This window comes from Echinops telfairi, unplaced genomic scaffold (assembly GCF_000313985.2).
Source record: "Echinops telfairi isolate 266 unplaced genomic scaffold, ASM31398v2 ScPeMD7_70;HRSCAF=299, whole genome shotgun sequence".
Classification (NCBI taxonomy): Eukaryota; Metazoa; Chordata; class Mammalia; order Afrosoricida; family Tenrecidae; genus Echinops; species Echinops telfairi.
In genome coordinates this window covers 66,391,813-66,407,690 of record NW_022103968.1, presented here as the reverse complement: position 1 = coordinate 66,407,690, position 15,878 = coordinate 66,391,813, and the positions used below count along the sequence as shown (strand labels likewise).

General features: G+C 44.3%; 2 protein-coding genes across 6 annotated transcripts in view; one reads left to right on the top strand and one right to left on the bottom strand.

Annotated features, from left to right (window-relative positions):
* Nucleotides 1-3,979, top strand: part of AP3M1 (adaptor related protein complex 3 subunit mu 1) — a 24,680-nt gene extending 20,701 nt beyond the window's left edge. For both annotated transcript variants that reach the window (XM_004701180.3, XM_045291571.1), the window contains exons 7-9: nt 490-697; nt 1,391-1,535; nt 1,931-3,979. In XM_004701180.3, coding sequence (XP_004701237.1) covers nt 490-697; nt 1,391-1,535; nt 1,931-2,031 — 454 coding nt within the window. In that variant the 3' untranslated portion in view covers nt 2,032-3,979. The remainder of the gene's footprint in view (nt 1-489; nt 698-1,390; nt 1,536-1,930) is intronic.
* A 1,640-nt stretch (nt 3,980-5,619) lies between these two features.
* The window catches only part of VCL (vinculin), a 129,300-nt gene continuing 119,041 nt past the window's right edge, over nt 5,620-15,878 (bottom strand). For 2 of the 4 annotated variants that reach the window (XM_045291170.1, XM_004701178.2), the window contains exons 17-22: nt 15,305-15,429; nt 13,892-14,077; nt 10,999-11,202; nt 8,769-8,972; nt 8,346-8,450; nt 5,620-7,582 (exon numbers count right to left, since the gene is read on the bottom strand). In XM_045291170.1, the coding sequence (XP_045147105.1) occupies nt 7,436-7,582; nt 8,346-8,450; nt 8,769-8,972; nt 10,999-11,202; nt 13,892-14,077; nt 15,305-15,429 (971 nt within the window). In that variant the 3' untranslated portion in view covers nt 5,620-7,435. The remainder of the gene's footprint in view (nt 7,583-8,345; nt 8,451-8,768; nt 8,973-10,998; nt 11,203-13,891; nt 14,078-15,304; nt 15,430-15,878) is intronic. The other 2 variants (XM_045291171.1, XM_004701179.2) reach the window with 1 other exon arrangement.

Here is a 15,878-nt window from a genome sequence, read left to right as displayed (position 1 = left end):
TGGGTAAAGGGAGATGTCGGACAGTGTAAGATATGACAAAATAATAATTTATAAATTTAAATTATCAAGGGTTCATGAGGGGAGAGGGGAGAGAAGGGGGGAAATGAGCTGATGCCAGGGGCTTAAGTGGAGAGCAAATGTTTTGAGAATGATGAGGGTAACGAATGTACAAATGTCTTTATACAATTGATGTATGTATATATTATGATTTGTATGAGCCCCTCATAAAAATTTTTTTTAAGGCTATTGGTTGAATTGTTTTCATTAAGCTTCAGATTCTTATCTTGACTTACATACTTTTGCACAGAAACCATACCATTCCCAATACTGTGATACTACTTGCCGGATCTGCAGCTCTGGGAGTGCAGGGCTCTGTCCTTAGGGTTAGAAGCAGGATAGCCTACTCTGGAACTTGGGTTGTCAGACCACCTCGGAGCTGCCCCACACCATTAGTTATGTATGTGTGCTTTTGTGTTTTTCTCTTTTTAGTCTAGTGGCAATTCCAGTATATGTGAAGCACAGCATCAGCTTTAAGGAGAGTAGCTCTTGTGGCCGATTTGATATTACAATTGGACCAAAGCAGAACATGGGAAAAACGATCGAAGGAATCACAGTGACAGTTCACATGCCGAAAGTTTTGCTGAATATGAACCTGACACCAACTCAAGGCACTTACACATTTGACCCTGTCACCAAGGTACAGCCACTTCAGATCGAGTGAGCAAGTGTTTCTGCAACCTTTATTTTGTGTTGTGGGTGGAAGGAACCGCGTAGTGGCTTCTTTAAGTCTCAAGTTCTATCAAAACCTAGAAGAGATTACTATACCACTTGCTATGAAAGGAATCATACATCTGCTACTGAGTAAATGACAACTGCTACTAAGTAAATGGCATTTGCTTCTTAACCCATTTTTATAGCATACGTTTTTCGGAGGAACTGAAAAAGATGATTTTCTTTTAACTTCCTTATTCGGTGAAAAGATTTAAGCCATTCATCTAATCCTACAGAAAAATAAATTGAGACTCAGAGGGAAGCAGTGATGGTAGTATAACGGGGAAGGGAAAAAGCTGAAGTTAGATAGCCTTAGTTAGGTTCAACCTTACCTTACTTTCTTAATAGTGCTCTGATCTTAAGCAAGTTATTGGATCTCTACAAGCATTAGTTCCTCATTTGTAAAAAGTAGATGCTCAACAAATGTTGGTTCCTCATTCTCCTTCCTATTCAAGGACACGCATAATTGGCCGAGGATCTAACAAGTAGAGAAAGTCAGTACAGATCCCTCGTTTCCAAGACACTGTCCTTCAGTTTGTACGGATATGATGTCATCACTTTGTCTTTGGACATCGTCTTTGACAAGTGCTTCAATTTTTTTTTTCCTTTCCTTTTTAAGGTACTAACATGGGATGTGGGGAAAATTACTCCACAAAAGCTCCCAAGTCTTAAAGGGCTGGTGAATTTACAGTCTGGAGCACCCAAGCCAGAAGAGAATCCAAGCCTGAACATACAGTTTAAGATCCAGCAGCTTGCTATTTCAGGTAAAGATATATCATCAACGGGACCGTGTTTAGTAGTAATGGAATTTTGCCGAGTTCAATTATTAGGAATTTAAAAGGGTGGCTAATATTCCCTCTTTAGAAAGAAAAACAGGTTATCCTTTTATATTATGCTTTGGTGCTCACCTTTCAGGTACCAACAATTTCACCCAATTTTTCTCACTCCCACCTTCATTCACGTACTATACGGGAATCCATTCATACTCAGAGAAAGTAGAATTACCCTTAAAAGATGTGAATGGTAGAAGAAACTTTACTTCCAAATGGTGAAGGGACACGTAAATATTAAGAGGTTTACTGTATAGTACCCATTGCTAAGCAAATACTGCATTCAGTAGTGTGGCCAGGAAGATAATCGTTTATTCCTTTCTTAACAGGTTTAAAGGTAAACCGCTTGGACATGTACGGGGAGAAATATAAGCCATTTAAAGGAGTCAAATATGTCACAAAAGCTGGAAAGTTCCAAGTGAGAACATGAGAAGAGGCCAAAATTCCTCACAATCAGTTTGTTTCCAAGTGTCATTACAGTATATCACTAGTAGGTACCAAGTGGGTGGGAATACATACTCTAGTTAAAGCATTTGTGTTGAGCTACACAACTCTTAACAAAGTAGCTTAGTAATCAGTGTAAAATTCTTAAGGAGCTTTAAGCTAAGGAAATTTTTCTAATGACTGCTTATTTTGTATCTTTTCATTAAGACTTTGAGCAGTGATTTCTTCTATAAGGGGTTATTAGCTGGATGCTGCACATGGTAATAGTAAAGGCAGAAGGCTATAATGATAACCTCTCTTCTAAAAGAAGTGACTGGTCTCAACCAGCAGGAGCTGTCTTATTCTGTGATGTTATGTATCAGGTACAGCCTAATAGTAAACTTGACCTTGCCCACCCCAAATTAGCATTTGTTCCAAAATAGAGGAAGATTCTTCCACCCTGTACCCCACCCTAAGAAGTTTACAGAAAACTGCCTCTTCAAAGTGTTTGCCTTATTCAGCGTTTCACTTGTGCCATTAAGCAAGCACTGTAGCAAAGGCCACCTCCACATGGCCCTGGCGGGGAACACTACTATTCCCTGTTCCACTCTCACTGTACTTGGTATTGTATTTTTTATAAATAAGGTTTTTATGTAAAATTCGGTTTCGGATTTACAGAGACCTCCGTGTAGTAAATGCCATCTTAATGTTGTACCACTGATTCAGTTGTTAAATAGCACAGTCAAAATCATTTGGGTCAGAGGTGAATGCTTCATTAAAGTAATGAAAGAGACACTACTTCTGCTTTTAGGAAGTGCCCACAAGCCCACGCATTTCAGTTCTGAAGCAAATTAAAGTAGTAAGAAACAAGCCGAAACGTTTGCCATCTTTGTGTTTAATAAAGTGTACCCCACATCATGTAAATAACCATGGTTAGCCTAAATGCCTATGCCCTGCTTTAGCAAAAGGAGAGAAATGTACCTGCCTCTCTAGTTTGTTTGTTTTTTTCTTTAAATCTTTTTGATTGTTGCTCAAGGTTTTGCATTTGCCTGTGTCCCTAGCAGGAGCTCCTTTTTCCTATTATATGGTTCTCATGGAAAACTCTTAATGGATTACAATTCAAACTCTTACATGAAGCTATTGTTATAAATTGTCACTAGAGTACTTGCTGTCTCTATTGTGTATGAAAAAGTGGCCCGTTGAGGCAGAAAAGATCCTCAGTTATTGACTAATTTGATCATGTGGCTCACTAGTCAATCAAAGGTTGCAGTATTGTTGTCACTCAACCTCAGCTTGGAAGTCACTGCCCAGTTAATTTGTCTCCTTAGACAGAGAGGAATGGAGAAAAGCTGAAGAAGAAGGGTTTATAGTTCACATTTCCTTCTTGCCCTTATTATGTTTCTTTTCCTTGTGACTCCAGTTTATTTCATTATCAGCCACGGACACCCCCTCTTACTCTCCCATTTCTGCTGTCAAAGGCTAGTGGTTGGTGCTAATGTAGTGAGTCCCACTAGACAACAGCATTCTTCTTACCTTTACTTGCCGAGAACACCCAACTTGTCTTCCATGTGATATAAAAGGCCAGTGTTTACAACTTCTAAATTTCTAGGGTAACCAATCAAGATTGGCAACTAAAACCAAACGGTTGCCGAATAGCTTAAGACTGACTACCCAGTTCATTTGCGTGCTGTTCCGTGTCTTCCTCCTCAGAGTTCTTTTTCTTTATGCAGAGTCTCTAATCTGAACCATACATACCTGGACTGTTCAGTGTTCCTCTTATGCTGTTTTCTTATATATATGATGACGATTATGTGCCAAGAGTACCTTGTCTCTAGAAATTTCTATCCCAAATAGCCTTTCCTTTTGCAATTAAATTATTGTATTTATTAATTTGGTAGAATCCAGTAATTTTTTTCTCTAGCTCTGCCTATACTGTCAATAAAAAGATAAACCAACAGGGTGTTCGTTTTTTTATTTTTTTCCCCTTTTAACTTGACACTTGATTGAGCAGATGGATGGCTCAGTGCCAGAGCAGACTGAAGGGGATCAGATCTCATTCCATATCATCTTGCAAGATATGAGGTAGTTTCAGCACTTTTAAGAACGTCCTAATCACAGTGTATTAACACCATGCAAAAGTTTCTGGCTACAGATTTTGAGCAGTATGTGATCAAAGCTACTCACTCACCCAGCCACCAGCCACCAGTAATAAAGATCCATGCATACTTACAGGAATATTTTTTGTAAGGACAGATCTCAAGCTAATCACAGAATAGCCCCTCTTATTTTTTTAAAATCAATGATACTTGTCTTTTTAAATTTTAAAAGGGAGTATATCCCAAGAGCAAATAAAGTAGATTCTCATTTTTTGTTTGTTTGCAGTGAAGGAGTTGCCATCACTTTATTCAAAGGGATCCCATCGAAGGGTTTATTCTTGAAGGGATGCCACAGAACCCATGGGGGGAAAATGCTGCTTTTATTGTCACTGGCGTCAAATGATGTGAGAGAATGTGACCAAACTTCAATATAGCAAGACAGTAGCCCCAGTATATATATATGGTATTTAGCCCCAAAAAATGTTGTAGAAGATTACTAAACTAATTCTGCAGCCTTGGATTAGACATTTCCCTTAATCTCAAACAGACTAATCTGCCTCTTTGATCGGCAGTAACAAATGCAGTCAGCAGCACTGAATATTGCTCCCAAATGATATTTGTCCTTTTTAAGGCATACAAAAGGAGTCCTGGTGTCACACTGGGTTACTCACTGGGCATTTAACCACAAAGTCAGTAGTTCGAAACCACCCGTTGATCTTGAGAGAAAGACGAGGTTTTTCTACTCCCATAAAGAGTTACAGTCTTGGAAACTCACAGGGACATTTCTACCCTGCCCCGTGGGTCGCTGTGAGTCAGAACTGACTTGACGGCAGTGAGTTTGGTTTGGTTATGTTGAGGCAGTGGTTCTCAACCTCCCTAATGCCATGACCCTTTAATACAGTTCCTTGTGCTGTGGTGACCCCCCTCAACCATAAATTGTTTTTGTTGTTACTTCATAACCGTAATTTTGCTGTTATGAATCGGGCGAACCCTGTGGAAGGGTCATTCCACCCCCAAAGGGGTCACGACCCACAGATTGAGAACCAGTTTGAGGCCTAGAAAAATCAAGGAACAATGACGCTCCATTACTACTTTAGTCAGTTCCTCCTCAAGCAAAAAGAGACTGTGTCCCCAAAAGGCATCTGTGCCCCCACCTTTCCACACTACATGGACGTGTGGCACTCCTGCACGTTGGCCGGCCAGCTCAGGGACAGTGGCCTCTGCCAATACAGCTAGGATCTCCTGCTTCCAGCCTCAGGAAAAGGAGGTGGTGGTCTACATTGGCCACTTGCTTCCTCGTGTGACCTTGGTCCCCAAAGGTGTTCTTTACTACACAGACCCTTGTTAACTAAATACAGTGCTACTGGTTTCTGTGGATTTAAACTCAACATCTTGATGAAGTAAAACGCTTTACATTTCAGACCACCAGCTAGCTCAAAATAAAGGAGAAAACTTACTAAAGATTTTGGCTAAAATAACATACCCAGCATTTGAAGGAGTATTTATACAAATGCACTTTATTGTTTCAAACAGAACAAAAGAGGCTGAAAATATTTGCATATAACAAACTGTAGTTTATAAATGTAATCTTTTAGGGGTGACATAGCTAATCATTCAGGGATTTAATTTGTTTTTTTCCTTTGTTTCAATGTATCTTGAGCACTAATATTGCAAAAGAGCACATCCGGCATAAAGTGCAAACCAGTGGCTCGAGACCCTGGAAGAACTGGGAGACATCTGATATTTCCTCTAAGTCATCTTTAGTAAAACAAAAGGTGATCTTTGGCATAGATTCATACTTAAAGGCATTCATATTGCATTTATACCAGTTAAGCAACTATACAACTATGCTGAGAACCTTGAAACTAACGTTCAGAAGTCTTGAGCGTTCAGGACCATCATAAGACAAGTTTTACACGTTTGATATTGGGCTCTAATACACATTGGGGGCAGGAGGGAAGGACATTCAGGCTAAAGGGTTCTCTTACTCGGGTTCTGGCTTTGGGAAGCTTCCAATAACATCCTTTCATGTGCTGGGAAATGCATAGCAGTGGTAAGTACAAAAAAAGAAAGAAAAATGATTTCTCGTTTTACCACATAGGAAACTTATGGCTATAATTAAACATTATACCCTTTAATCTCTCAACCAACCAGACTTGGACAGGAGATGGAAGGGGGTTAGTTATAGTTGAAAGGAAGTAGGAATTGCAGGAGTTCTCCCCAGTGGTTCATCGTGTAAATCTAGCAGTGCCAGCATTTGATCTGCAGCATCTGCTCCCCCTTAGACCCTCCATTAAACACTCTTAAAAGGTAAGCACCAATTGTTGGGACAATTTCAAAATGATAAAACGAATCTTTCAAAATTACAGATGAGCAAACACCTACATACCTTTAAAATCTCGTTTAAGAACTGGTGAGGGGAAAAGACTAAAGGATAGGAAACATGATTTGTTAAAATTAAATGCAGCATTTCAGCTCAGAAAGGAGAGCGTAGGATGTAGATAAGGCCTCAGCACAGACTGCAGGCAGTGAAGGTGTGGAGCACCCAGGAGTGCCCCACTGAGGATGGGCAAAGCCACCCCCTAGCCACTCTGCCCCTTCGGTGGGAGACAGCACCAGGACACACAGTGTGTTCTGCAGTGACCACCTTAGTAGGCCACGGCAGGGATTTCTCTAGAACAGATAGTGCCCTGGGGCATGTTGAAGACAATCATATGGTTTCCTCCTGACAATGAAATTCGGTTTTGTACAGTTGGAAACCAGAAGGGTTAAATTGGGGAAGGGCAGAAAATAAATCCAGGCCTCATGTACTGGAGATCCCCAGAGGCTACCTCCCCTGCTGCAAGGAGGCTCATTTTTGGAAATGACACATGTAATACTGCCCAAGGAAGGTAGTCGGGTTTAGTGGCAATGTGGAAAGCCCAAAACATTTTTGGAGGCACAGTGATTTCCTTTTTAACTGACTTGCCAGGGGGCCTGAGTTTTAGGTGCCCTCAAGAGGGAAATGGAGGCAGGGAATAGGAAGCAGAGAGGTTTCTCTGAGGGAACAGCCCCCTAGAGGACGGGCAGAGAAGAGTGAGTGTTCGCGCCTTAGATTCTGAGCTTATGTGAAGTCCCAATGACTAAGAAACCCAGTCGGCCTGTTGGGACAGAGTGCACAAATAAAACTGTGTTTAAGAATACAGGCTGTCTATGGAGACAGTTTGAAGATGTCCTCCGTGACAAAAGTGTAATCCCTTTCTGGATGACTGCTGGGATTAGATAATTTTCCGTGTGTTTACTACGAGTTTCTGTACCACAAATTTGGCCTGAGATCTACTGATACCAGGGAGTCTTTCTAACCCAGCGCAGGGTAAATCCAGCATCTGTTCGAATTTTGATTGAAGCTGCTTCTGCCTCTCGCACAGTCTCCTTCACAGACTGCATGAGGTTCTGGGCATTGTGAACCAGCATCTCTGTGGCCTGCCAGGGAAGAAGAGACCTCCGTTAGTCACAGTGCCCGTTGCAGCTCACTCCTCGAACAAGATGAAGCCAAGAGTGGCTGTCCTTAACCCCACTTTCACCTGGCACGCCCTGTACTTGCTTGCATCAGTGGTGACTCATCTGGATCAAAAGCAGGAACCCAAAACTAGATCCGTCACTGATTGTAGACTGCCCTCAGATGGCCTGTAGTGTGTGCGCTTTTCCTGTTCTTTAAACACTGCCTCAGCACCCCGACTTCCATTGTTACCTCTTGTCTGGAATGGTCTTCTTTCAGGTATCCCATGACTCATCCCTCACCTCCTTCAAATCTCTGCTCATGAGTTAGGTCTTGTTCACTTGATTTCAAAACTCCCCAACCCCTAGCCTTCCAAATCCTGATTCTCCCTGCATTTTTCTCCCAAAGATGTGTAATGTGTTTCCTTGGGTTTTGTTTGCTTGTTCTGTCTCCACACTTAAATGTAAAGTCCACAAGGGCTGAGAGTTTGTCAGTTTTGCTCACTGCTGTCCCCTCAGTGTTAAGGACGGCCTGGTAGCTAGGAGGTATTTCATACATATTGAATGAGTGAATGTTACAACCAATTCAACCAACCAATCCATGAAAACAAAAATTTCACACAAACTCAGAGGACTAGAATCACAGTCAGACACCACAATAAAACCGGAGGGAGCCTGGCAATTTATGAAATTAAATTGTTGTGACACACTGGCTGCTGGCAAGAAACTGGAGGTGGCAGACACGTACCTGCTCAGACTCCTCATCGCTAATGTTGGTCCGGCCCAGCATAGTGGCCTTCACTGTGGACAGGATTTTGAGCTGGGTACTTATAGTTGGGATTCGCTCACACACCTGAGGAAAAAAATCAATGTTTCCATGTTTGTCTTGCTCACAAGCTCAAGATATCAGCAACAGGATTTCACTTGTTTTCTCCCAGGGTCAGTCAGTCCCCTTGTCCAGAACTGGGAGTATCCAAAGCCTTTCCTCTGGTTAGGAATACGTTTTCCTGGATCTGTGCTGTTGCATCCCTCTGTGCTATTTCTTTGGAAACAATCTCTTCCCTTCTCCCAAATTTTTCTCACCTGCATCTTCCGTTGCCTGCCCCTGCCCCTCCACACACATGCCACCCACACATGCACACCCATCCACCCAGCCTTCTTTCCCCAGTACCTGTAAGAGGTTGGTTCTAATCCGCTTATCTGTGCACTGCTTGGCAACCTCCTTGGCCAGCCGAGTCACCTCATCTGATGCCTTGGCAATGTCCTTGGCACATTGGATCAGTGCCCGTTTGGTGCCACTGCCCCCTCTTACCAGACGAGACATTTCAGCCATCAGCAGGGCCATGCGCTTGGCTGCTGCAATGATGTCATTGCCCTAGAGAGAAGGAAAGGCTTAGTGTCACACCCAGCTCACCACACAGTCGGTTTAGGAAAGGAGACAGGGGCAGAAAGGGTGTCTGCTCCCCGAGCCTTCTGGAAGAGTGAGAAAAGGAGAAAAGGATCATTCTTAAGTCACAGGGAAGCGATGGAAAGACAGACAAGAGAGTGAGCCAGGGCCCTCACCCAGCACTGAGTGAGGGGCGGAAAAGGAAGACCTAGATAATTAGTCTGAAAGGGCGACATGTACATCCCCAGGCACAGCATCGCCAAGTTCATCACACCAAGAAATGGGAGACGGGGCCAGTGAGTTGGTTAAACAGCATGTTTTTGTTTCTGTAGGGGTGACGCTGTCGAGCTGGCCTGAGGGGGAAAATAGAGAGGCGCTTTTTCAGTTGCTAAAGTCATCAGCTTCATCCTTCACCTTGTAGTAAATAGCAGCCAACTATGAAAAGGCCCCAAAAACTAGTCTTAACCTGGGTGAGGGGAGTAAAGGCTATCTTTCTCAGATCTAGAGTACTCTAGTCTTCCCACTGCTGCCTCTGTCCTAGCAGCTTGAGAACCAAGACCAGGCCCACTGCCAGCCCCTTCGGACCGGGGAGAACTGCCCCGTGGGTTGCCGAGACTGCCCCGACTCTCCCAGGGAATGGCTGGTAGTTCTGAACTGCTGACCTTGTACTTAGCAGCCACCAGGGCTCGGTCAACATGAGAGAATGGGCTATTTTCATTTTCCACTTTATGAAAGGCCGAGAATCAATTCTTCATCTCTCAGGTAAATGAAACCTCCAATTGTTAAGAGGGGGGTTAAAAAAAAAGCTAAGAGGACATCTTAGAAGGTTATCACAGGAAAATTCAAATGAGCTAGGCCTTAAATGGAACCCCAACTCTATTGGCATTTATTTTGTATTTGACATGTTAGCTCATTAAAACCTTCAGGGAGCATACTAAAGAAATATACAACTTATGCCTTTGCAGTGCTTGTATTTTAGCTGATAACGACCAAAAATATCCATACTCAAAATCTCCTAAAAAGCTAGACCCTATTCATTTTCCCCCTCAGACTTTTATTAAAGTTCTATAAAATGCAGTGAGGCATACACAAAACCTGCCACTGTAGGATGTCTGAGAGGCCTGCACAGGCGCCGGAACATGACAGACTTGATGCTGGGGGGTGTACCGTGTGAGGCAGGAGTGAACACAAAGGCGGGAGGCGCTGTGAGCTCAGGGGATGCAGACCGAAGGTGAGTGCAGGAGGCAGAACCTTGTAAAGTGCCAGGGTTAGTTATTGCTCATCACTCTTCAAACCATTTCTTCTCGGAGCAAGCATGCTACCTTCAGAGGAAAAGACGTGAACCCCACCCCCAAACTAGCCTTGTTTCCACCCGTAAGACCAAAGCTCTGTTGCTGCCACCCTGCAGCCTTGAGCACGCTCCGTTCCCGGCCCCCACCCCGCTACCACTGGGTCACCTGCCCAAGCAGGCAGTGAAGGCCCCTTCCCTGTGGATACACATCACGGCCAGCATCTGCCACAGCCAAGTGCAGGGCAGCAAGCAGTCCTCCCCAGAGAGCCTGCCATCTGAAGCTGCTCTCACCCAGACAGATTCTGTCTCTGAGCCATGAGTGAGGTCAGCGGTGGGGGGCGGGGGCAGGCAAAGCTCAAGAGGCAAAGCCAAGTGACCTGCTGAATGGTCTATAATGGTCTCTGACCCATAAGTCATTGAGAGGCTCATCTCTGGCTTCTCAAGGGTGTTTAAGATTCCAAGAGTGGCCACAAGATTGATAAGATAACCCTTTCAAAAAGTGACTCCATCTCTCCGCAGCCCCAAACATAAATGCAATCCAATTAATCTGGCATTAGCAGTTCTATCAAACTTGTGAAGCCAGTCTTACAAAGTGCAGACAGACAGATGCCCGCCCTGCTCAGACTCACAGGACTCGCACAGACCATGAGTGATGCAATGTGTCAAGGCTGCACATGGCCGGATGCATTTCGAGCAGCCCCTACTGGGGCTGCTAATCAGTACCTTACTAGACCACTTGGTAGCTTCTCGGTGCAATGACTGAGCCGCGGCCAGAATGGGCTGGTTGACTGGCTGATTGGATGGCATTACCAGCAGCTCGGGTTCGTAATCGTCTTCCATGTCAGAGGGGATAGGGAACCCAGCGGCATCAGCAGCATCTGCCTCAGTTACAACACCTATACCCACCTCTGCGGCTGGGTTCCCCAGCTTTGTCGATGGCAGGAAGGATGAGAAACAGGGATAGTGTTAGTAAGAGCAGTAGGACTTTGGAAACTGAGCTTCAGCCACTTTCGTAACCAAAGCTGGCCTGGGACAGGAAAGAAAATGGCATACTCCCCGGGAGCCAGATGAACCAAGCTCCACAGAAAGGGTCCCAGTCAGCCTCTGAGCCTAAGACTCCTGGGATGAAGGAAGGAGAGATTAGTCCCATGGCAAAAGGTTTCTGAAGAAACGCGCCCAGGAAGCAAATAACACATTTTAAAAATACGACCACGTTTAATCTCCCAAGGGTAATCATCATGTCAGAACATTTTTAGTGGAACCAGCCAACCAAACAAAAGAAGGTCAGTAACTTTCAAAGGACTTCAGAGAGGGGAGAAAAACAAACAAACGCAGCCGCCCAAGTTGCTTTGACTAGAACAAAGCAAACACATATACGGACTGGTCACCTCTGAAGTTATCAGATGTCAATTCTTATTACCTTCAAAAGTTAAAAGTCCAAGAATTTTTAAAATGTGACATCAGCAGAAACTAGAAAAGGGACAGGAAAACCCAGTGGTCGGTAAAGAGGCCTTGACCTCTCAAGTGTCCCATAGTCACCAGCCGAGAGGAACCTCAAGAAGATACCTTTTCCACCAGCCTCTCATCTCAAAGTCAAACCACCTCGAAGGCCAGCTCCATCTCTTCAAAGCTTCCAGAGCCAGGCTTCCACGATCTTTCATTGCACCCGTTACTAGGATCCTCTCAGCTGCTTCTGGGGTACAACCTAAGTCTTCCCTGTTGGAAAATAGGGTTCTCGCTCACTCCCAACTCAGCTTATCTAGATCGAGGATTAGACAACACGTGGACCTGGAAACTGATGGTGAGGATCTTTCAAAATGAACTCAGAGGAAACAATCCCTGAGGAGTCCAAGATTGGTGTCCGGTACAAGAACAGGAACCACACGGGGAAGAGAATGAGCTTAAAACAGGGATGGAGACACTGAAAAACTGGAGATGGTGGTAGAGGGATCAGATACGGAAAAGCTAGACCTGAAAGAAAAATACTAAAAACTGCCTCAATTCGTTCAAACTACTGATATGAAGAATGGTGAGCAGTGAGCACATGTACTTTATAACAAACATCTCAGACCAAGAGAAAGTGGGAGTTTTATAGAATTTGATTTGAGATTTTATCACTAATAAAGATCTCATCCTGCTAAAATGACAATGAAGCAAGAGGATTCAGAACCAACAAGGGTTTCAGTTACAACTAAAACCTTTTCTCTAAACTGTCTCAGCCTGTGCTCATCCATGCTCTTTAGAGGCGAGGGCAGCTCACTGCTGTTAAGGTTCAGAGTCTGTCCGTCTGTCTCTGTCTCCTCTCCCACACTCCACCACCCCACATAGCTTCCAAGTTAGTAATCACCTAATGTTCCAAACCAATGTGTGTGTGCTCGCTCGCTCTCTCTCTCTCTCATGCACACACGTAATCAATCGCCTGATGCTCCAAACCAGTAGAGGCTGTCAGACATAAGGACATTTGGTCGCCAATGGTGCAATAAGATTAATTAGTAAGCCAATACCACCCACCCTAATTTACAGCCTTTTAACTGTATCTTTAAAATTTATAACTGTAATCCCAATTTCTTTGAATAAAACTTGTCATCTTCTCCCTCCTGTCCTTAGAAGCTTCTCCACAGCTCCAGGCCTACTAGGACTCTAACCAGAGCCCTAGGGATGGGTGTGCACTGTTGTCACCAATTCCACAGGTCAAGTCCAACACCAGCAAGATTTCCATTCCTTGTTAGAACCCAGGCTCAGAGCTGGGTTTAGGACAATTCAGAAAAACAGAGTTAAAAACTAAGGTCAATTCCCAGGCTGAAAACATAGATCAGCTGCATGTGCTAGAGGGCCCCGAGTTACTACTTTCAATACAAGGGCTTGAGAAAACTGAGAATGTGAAAAGAATTAGAGACAGAGCTGGTGGGAACAAAGGTATAGGGTCAAAGTAGGAACACTTTAGAAATGGGAATTATATATCACTGTAAGTTAGCAAAAATGTTTAGCTCTTACCTAGAAAAGTGACCAGTGACTTAGCCCATAATTTAGGAGAAATTAGGCAAAAGCTATTGCCGGGGTATAATTGTAGCCATATCCAAATTTTTACCATCACATTAATATTTATACTTTGAAATTTTCTGCGTTGAAGCCAGCCTAGAACCAACTGAGTTGAAAGGTAAGATGATGCTGAGAAGGGCAAACCATATGGCTTCTAAGTCACCACTTCTCTTGCTTCTGTTGAACAAAATAGAAGGAAACAGCAAACATTCATCCAACTCTGAGAGCCCAAGGAAGATGAGGTTCATGTTGGATGCTCTGATGATTAGCAATAGCAAAGCATGCAGAAATCCCAAGAAGGAGAATTCTTTTTTAAAAGACCCCTTAATGTCAGGGCAGTGGACACTACAATGGGAGAACCGTAAAGGAACTCTCTTCTCAGACCACAGACATCCGACGTTCAACCTCAGTACTGGAAGGAGGAGCCATCTAGCAGCAGAAACCTCGCTCTGAAACAAAGGTGGCACAGGAACCAGAGCAGAGAGCAGACAGATCCTTCTTCCTCGGCTATGTGTGCTGTTCTTTAATCTTTTCCGAAAGGACATCCTATCTCAACCCAAAGGGCTCCGTGCCTTACCTTGCTGGACCATTTGCGAGCTTCATCATGGAGCTGCCTGGCAGCCATCATCATTGGCTGGTTAATCACCTCCCCTGCTTTCTGCTCAGGGAATTCTTCATCCTTCTCCTCTGGTGGTGGGGGCCTAGGCGGAGGGACCTCACCTTCAGGTAGAGGTGGTTTGGGAGGCGCAAGTTCATCTGTTAGCTGGGAAAGAAAACCACCAGATTATAATAAAACCATCACCTCTAAAAATGCATCCCCCCCAAGAGCCACCAGACTCCATACGGCACTATGCACACTGAGTCACGAGGAAGCATATTTTCTTCCTTTTCCCACATGAAAAGGTAGTAGCTTTTAGTTTGGTCAGATCTCAGAAAGGCGTGCTCAGTCCTACTGGACCACAGATGCGTAGTGTTCTTTACAGAAGACTTACGGGATGGTCTGATTTTGTTAGGAAAAACGGTAGGCATGTGCCTTCTGCCTTGAGCCTCAGATTCCTTGCCTGGCAATAAAGGTAGCTAAGCAGATAGCTCTAAGATCCTCACTCTAATGTCTTAACTCCACTCATCACAAAAGAAGCTTTTCCGTAGGAATACTTATTTCCAGCACCAGCCACCACCAGGAGCTCAGGTGGAAGGGTCAAAGCAATTTTGGAGGTAGGGGAAGCATTATTCCTTCCATATGGAATAATGGCCTGATTTTGCCCTCGAATCAGCTTAGAAATGTACATCTTTGACTGTCATTAAATACGTAAAGGTAAGTCAAAGAGTAAATCCAACTGTTGTCTTCATGGGGCTATTGTCCATTTCAGTGCCTCTCCACTCCTGTACAAAGAGGCATGGTGTCTGCATCTGTAAACTCCTGCTCAGCTGTCCTCCTCCTAAACCACCCGACTACGGACGAGTATAGTCATGGGACTTGGAGACATCAAAAGACTGTAAATTACAGGTGGGGTAAAATAAAGTTTTTGTGGTTTTCTTAATAAAGTGTTACTTTTGCTGTTGTTTTTAAGTAAAAGGAAAAAAAACCTATAGAAGATTCTAATCACCTGATTATCAACTGGCAGTACCCAAAAAAAACAAAGCAAAACCCTCCCTGCCATGAGCTGTGTGGAGTCTCTCACTAGTCCTCACTAACTTCCCCCCCAAACTGGCTATTCATCAAATCCACACTTACCAGAGCCAGCTCTCAGCTCCCGCCACTCCATGCCACAGCAGGCCAACGCCGAAACCCACCTGCCCCCAACATCATGTGCGAATGCATGTGCTGTGACTGCACGAGATGTTAGATTGATAATCTCTCTCTGTCTACAAATGCAGCATCCAGTGAAAGCTCCTAACAGTTGAGGCTCCAGAACAGTTCACCTCTCTCGCTGTAGTGCCAACACCTTGTGGCTGGAGTCTCTTTGTCTCTCTCTCCCAATATACTTACCTGTAGCTGTTCAAGGTCTGGGGGAGGAGGCGGGAAGTCAGGCTCCTGAGGTTGGAAAGCTTCTCTGACCTTGGCTACAGCTCCCAGGATCCGATATCCCGAGTCCAGGAAGCTCTTTTGCAGGCCTAAACACAAGACACCTTTGCTTTCAGGTCCATGCTCTGGGGCACTGTCTGTCCAGCAGATGAACTGGTTCCATTAACAATAGCTGGATGTGAAGCTGCCAAGAAGCAGCTCAGGCACTGACTGAGGGACACAGGAGGTAAGGGCAAAGCGAATGTCCTGAGGTCTGCAAAGAGATGCTTTACCGACCAGCTGTTTTCCCATAGTACTCCAGACATCATCTTGCAGGGACAACAACAGACACTCGGGCAATCCTGGACACACATGCTGATCTGTGGGTGCCAGGGGCACCCATCACTTTTAGTGATGAGGGAGTCAGAAGACAAGCCAGCCCCCTCAGAACACTGGCAATTTCAGTTCCAGGCTCTCATCTCTCTCCTGCTCCTCTGCTCGACTTAGCTTGCAGCATGTTACGCCTGATTTGGAGCAACTGCTTTTGTGTCCTGTTACT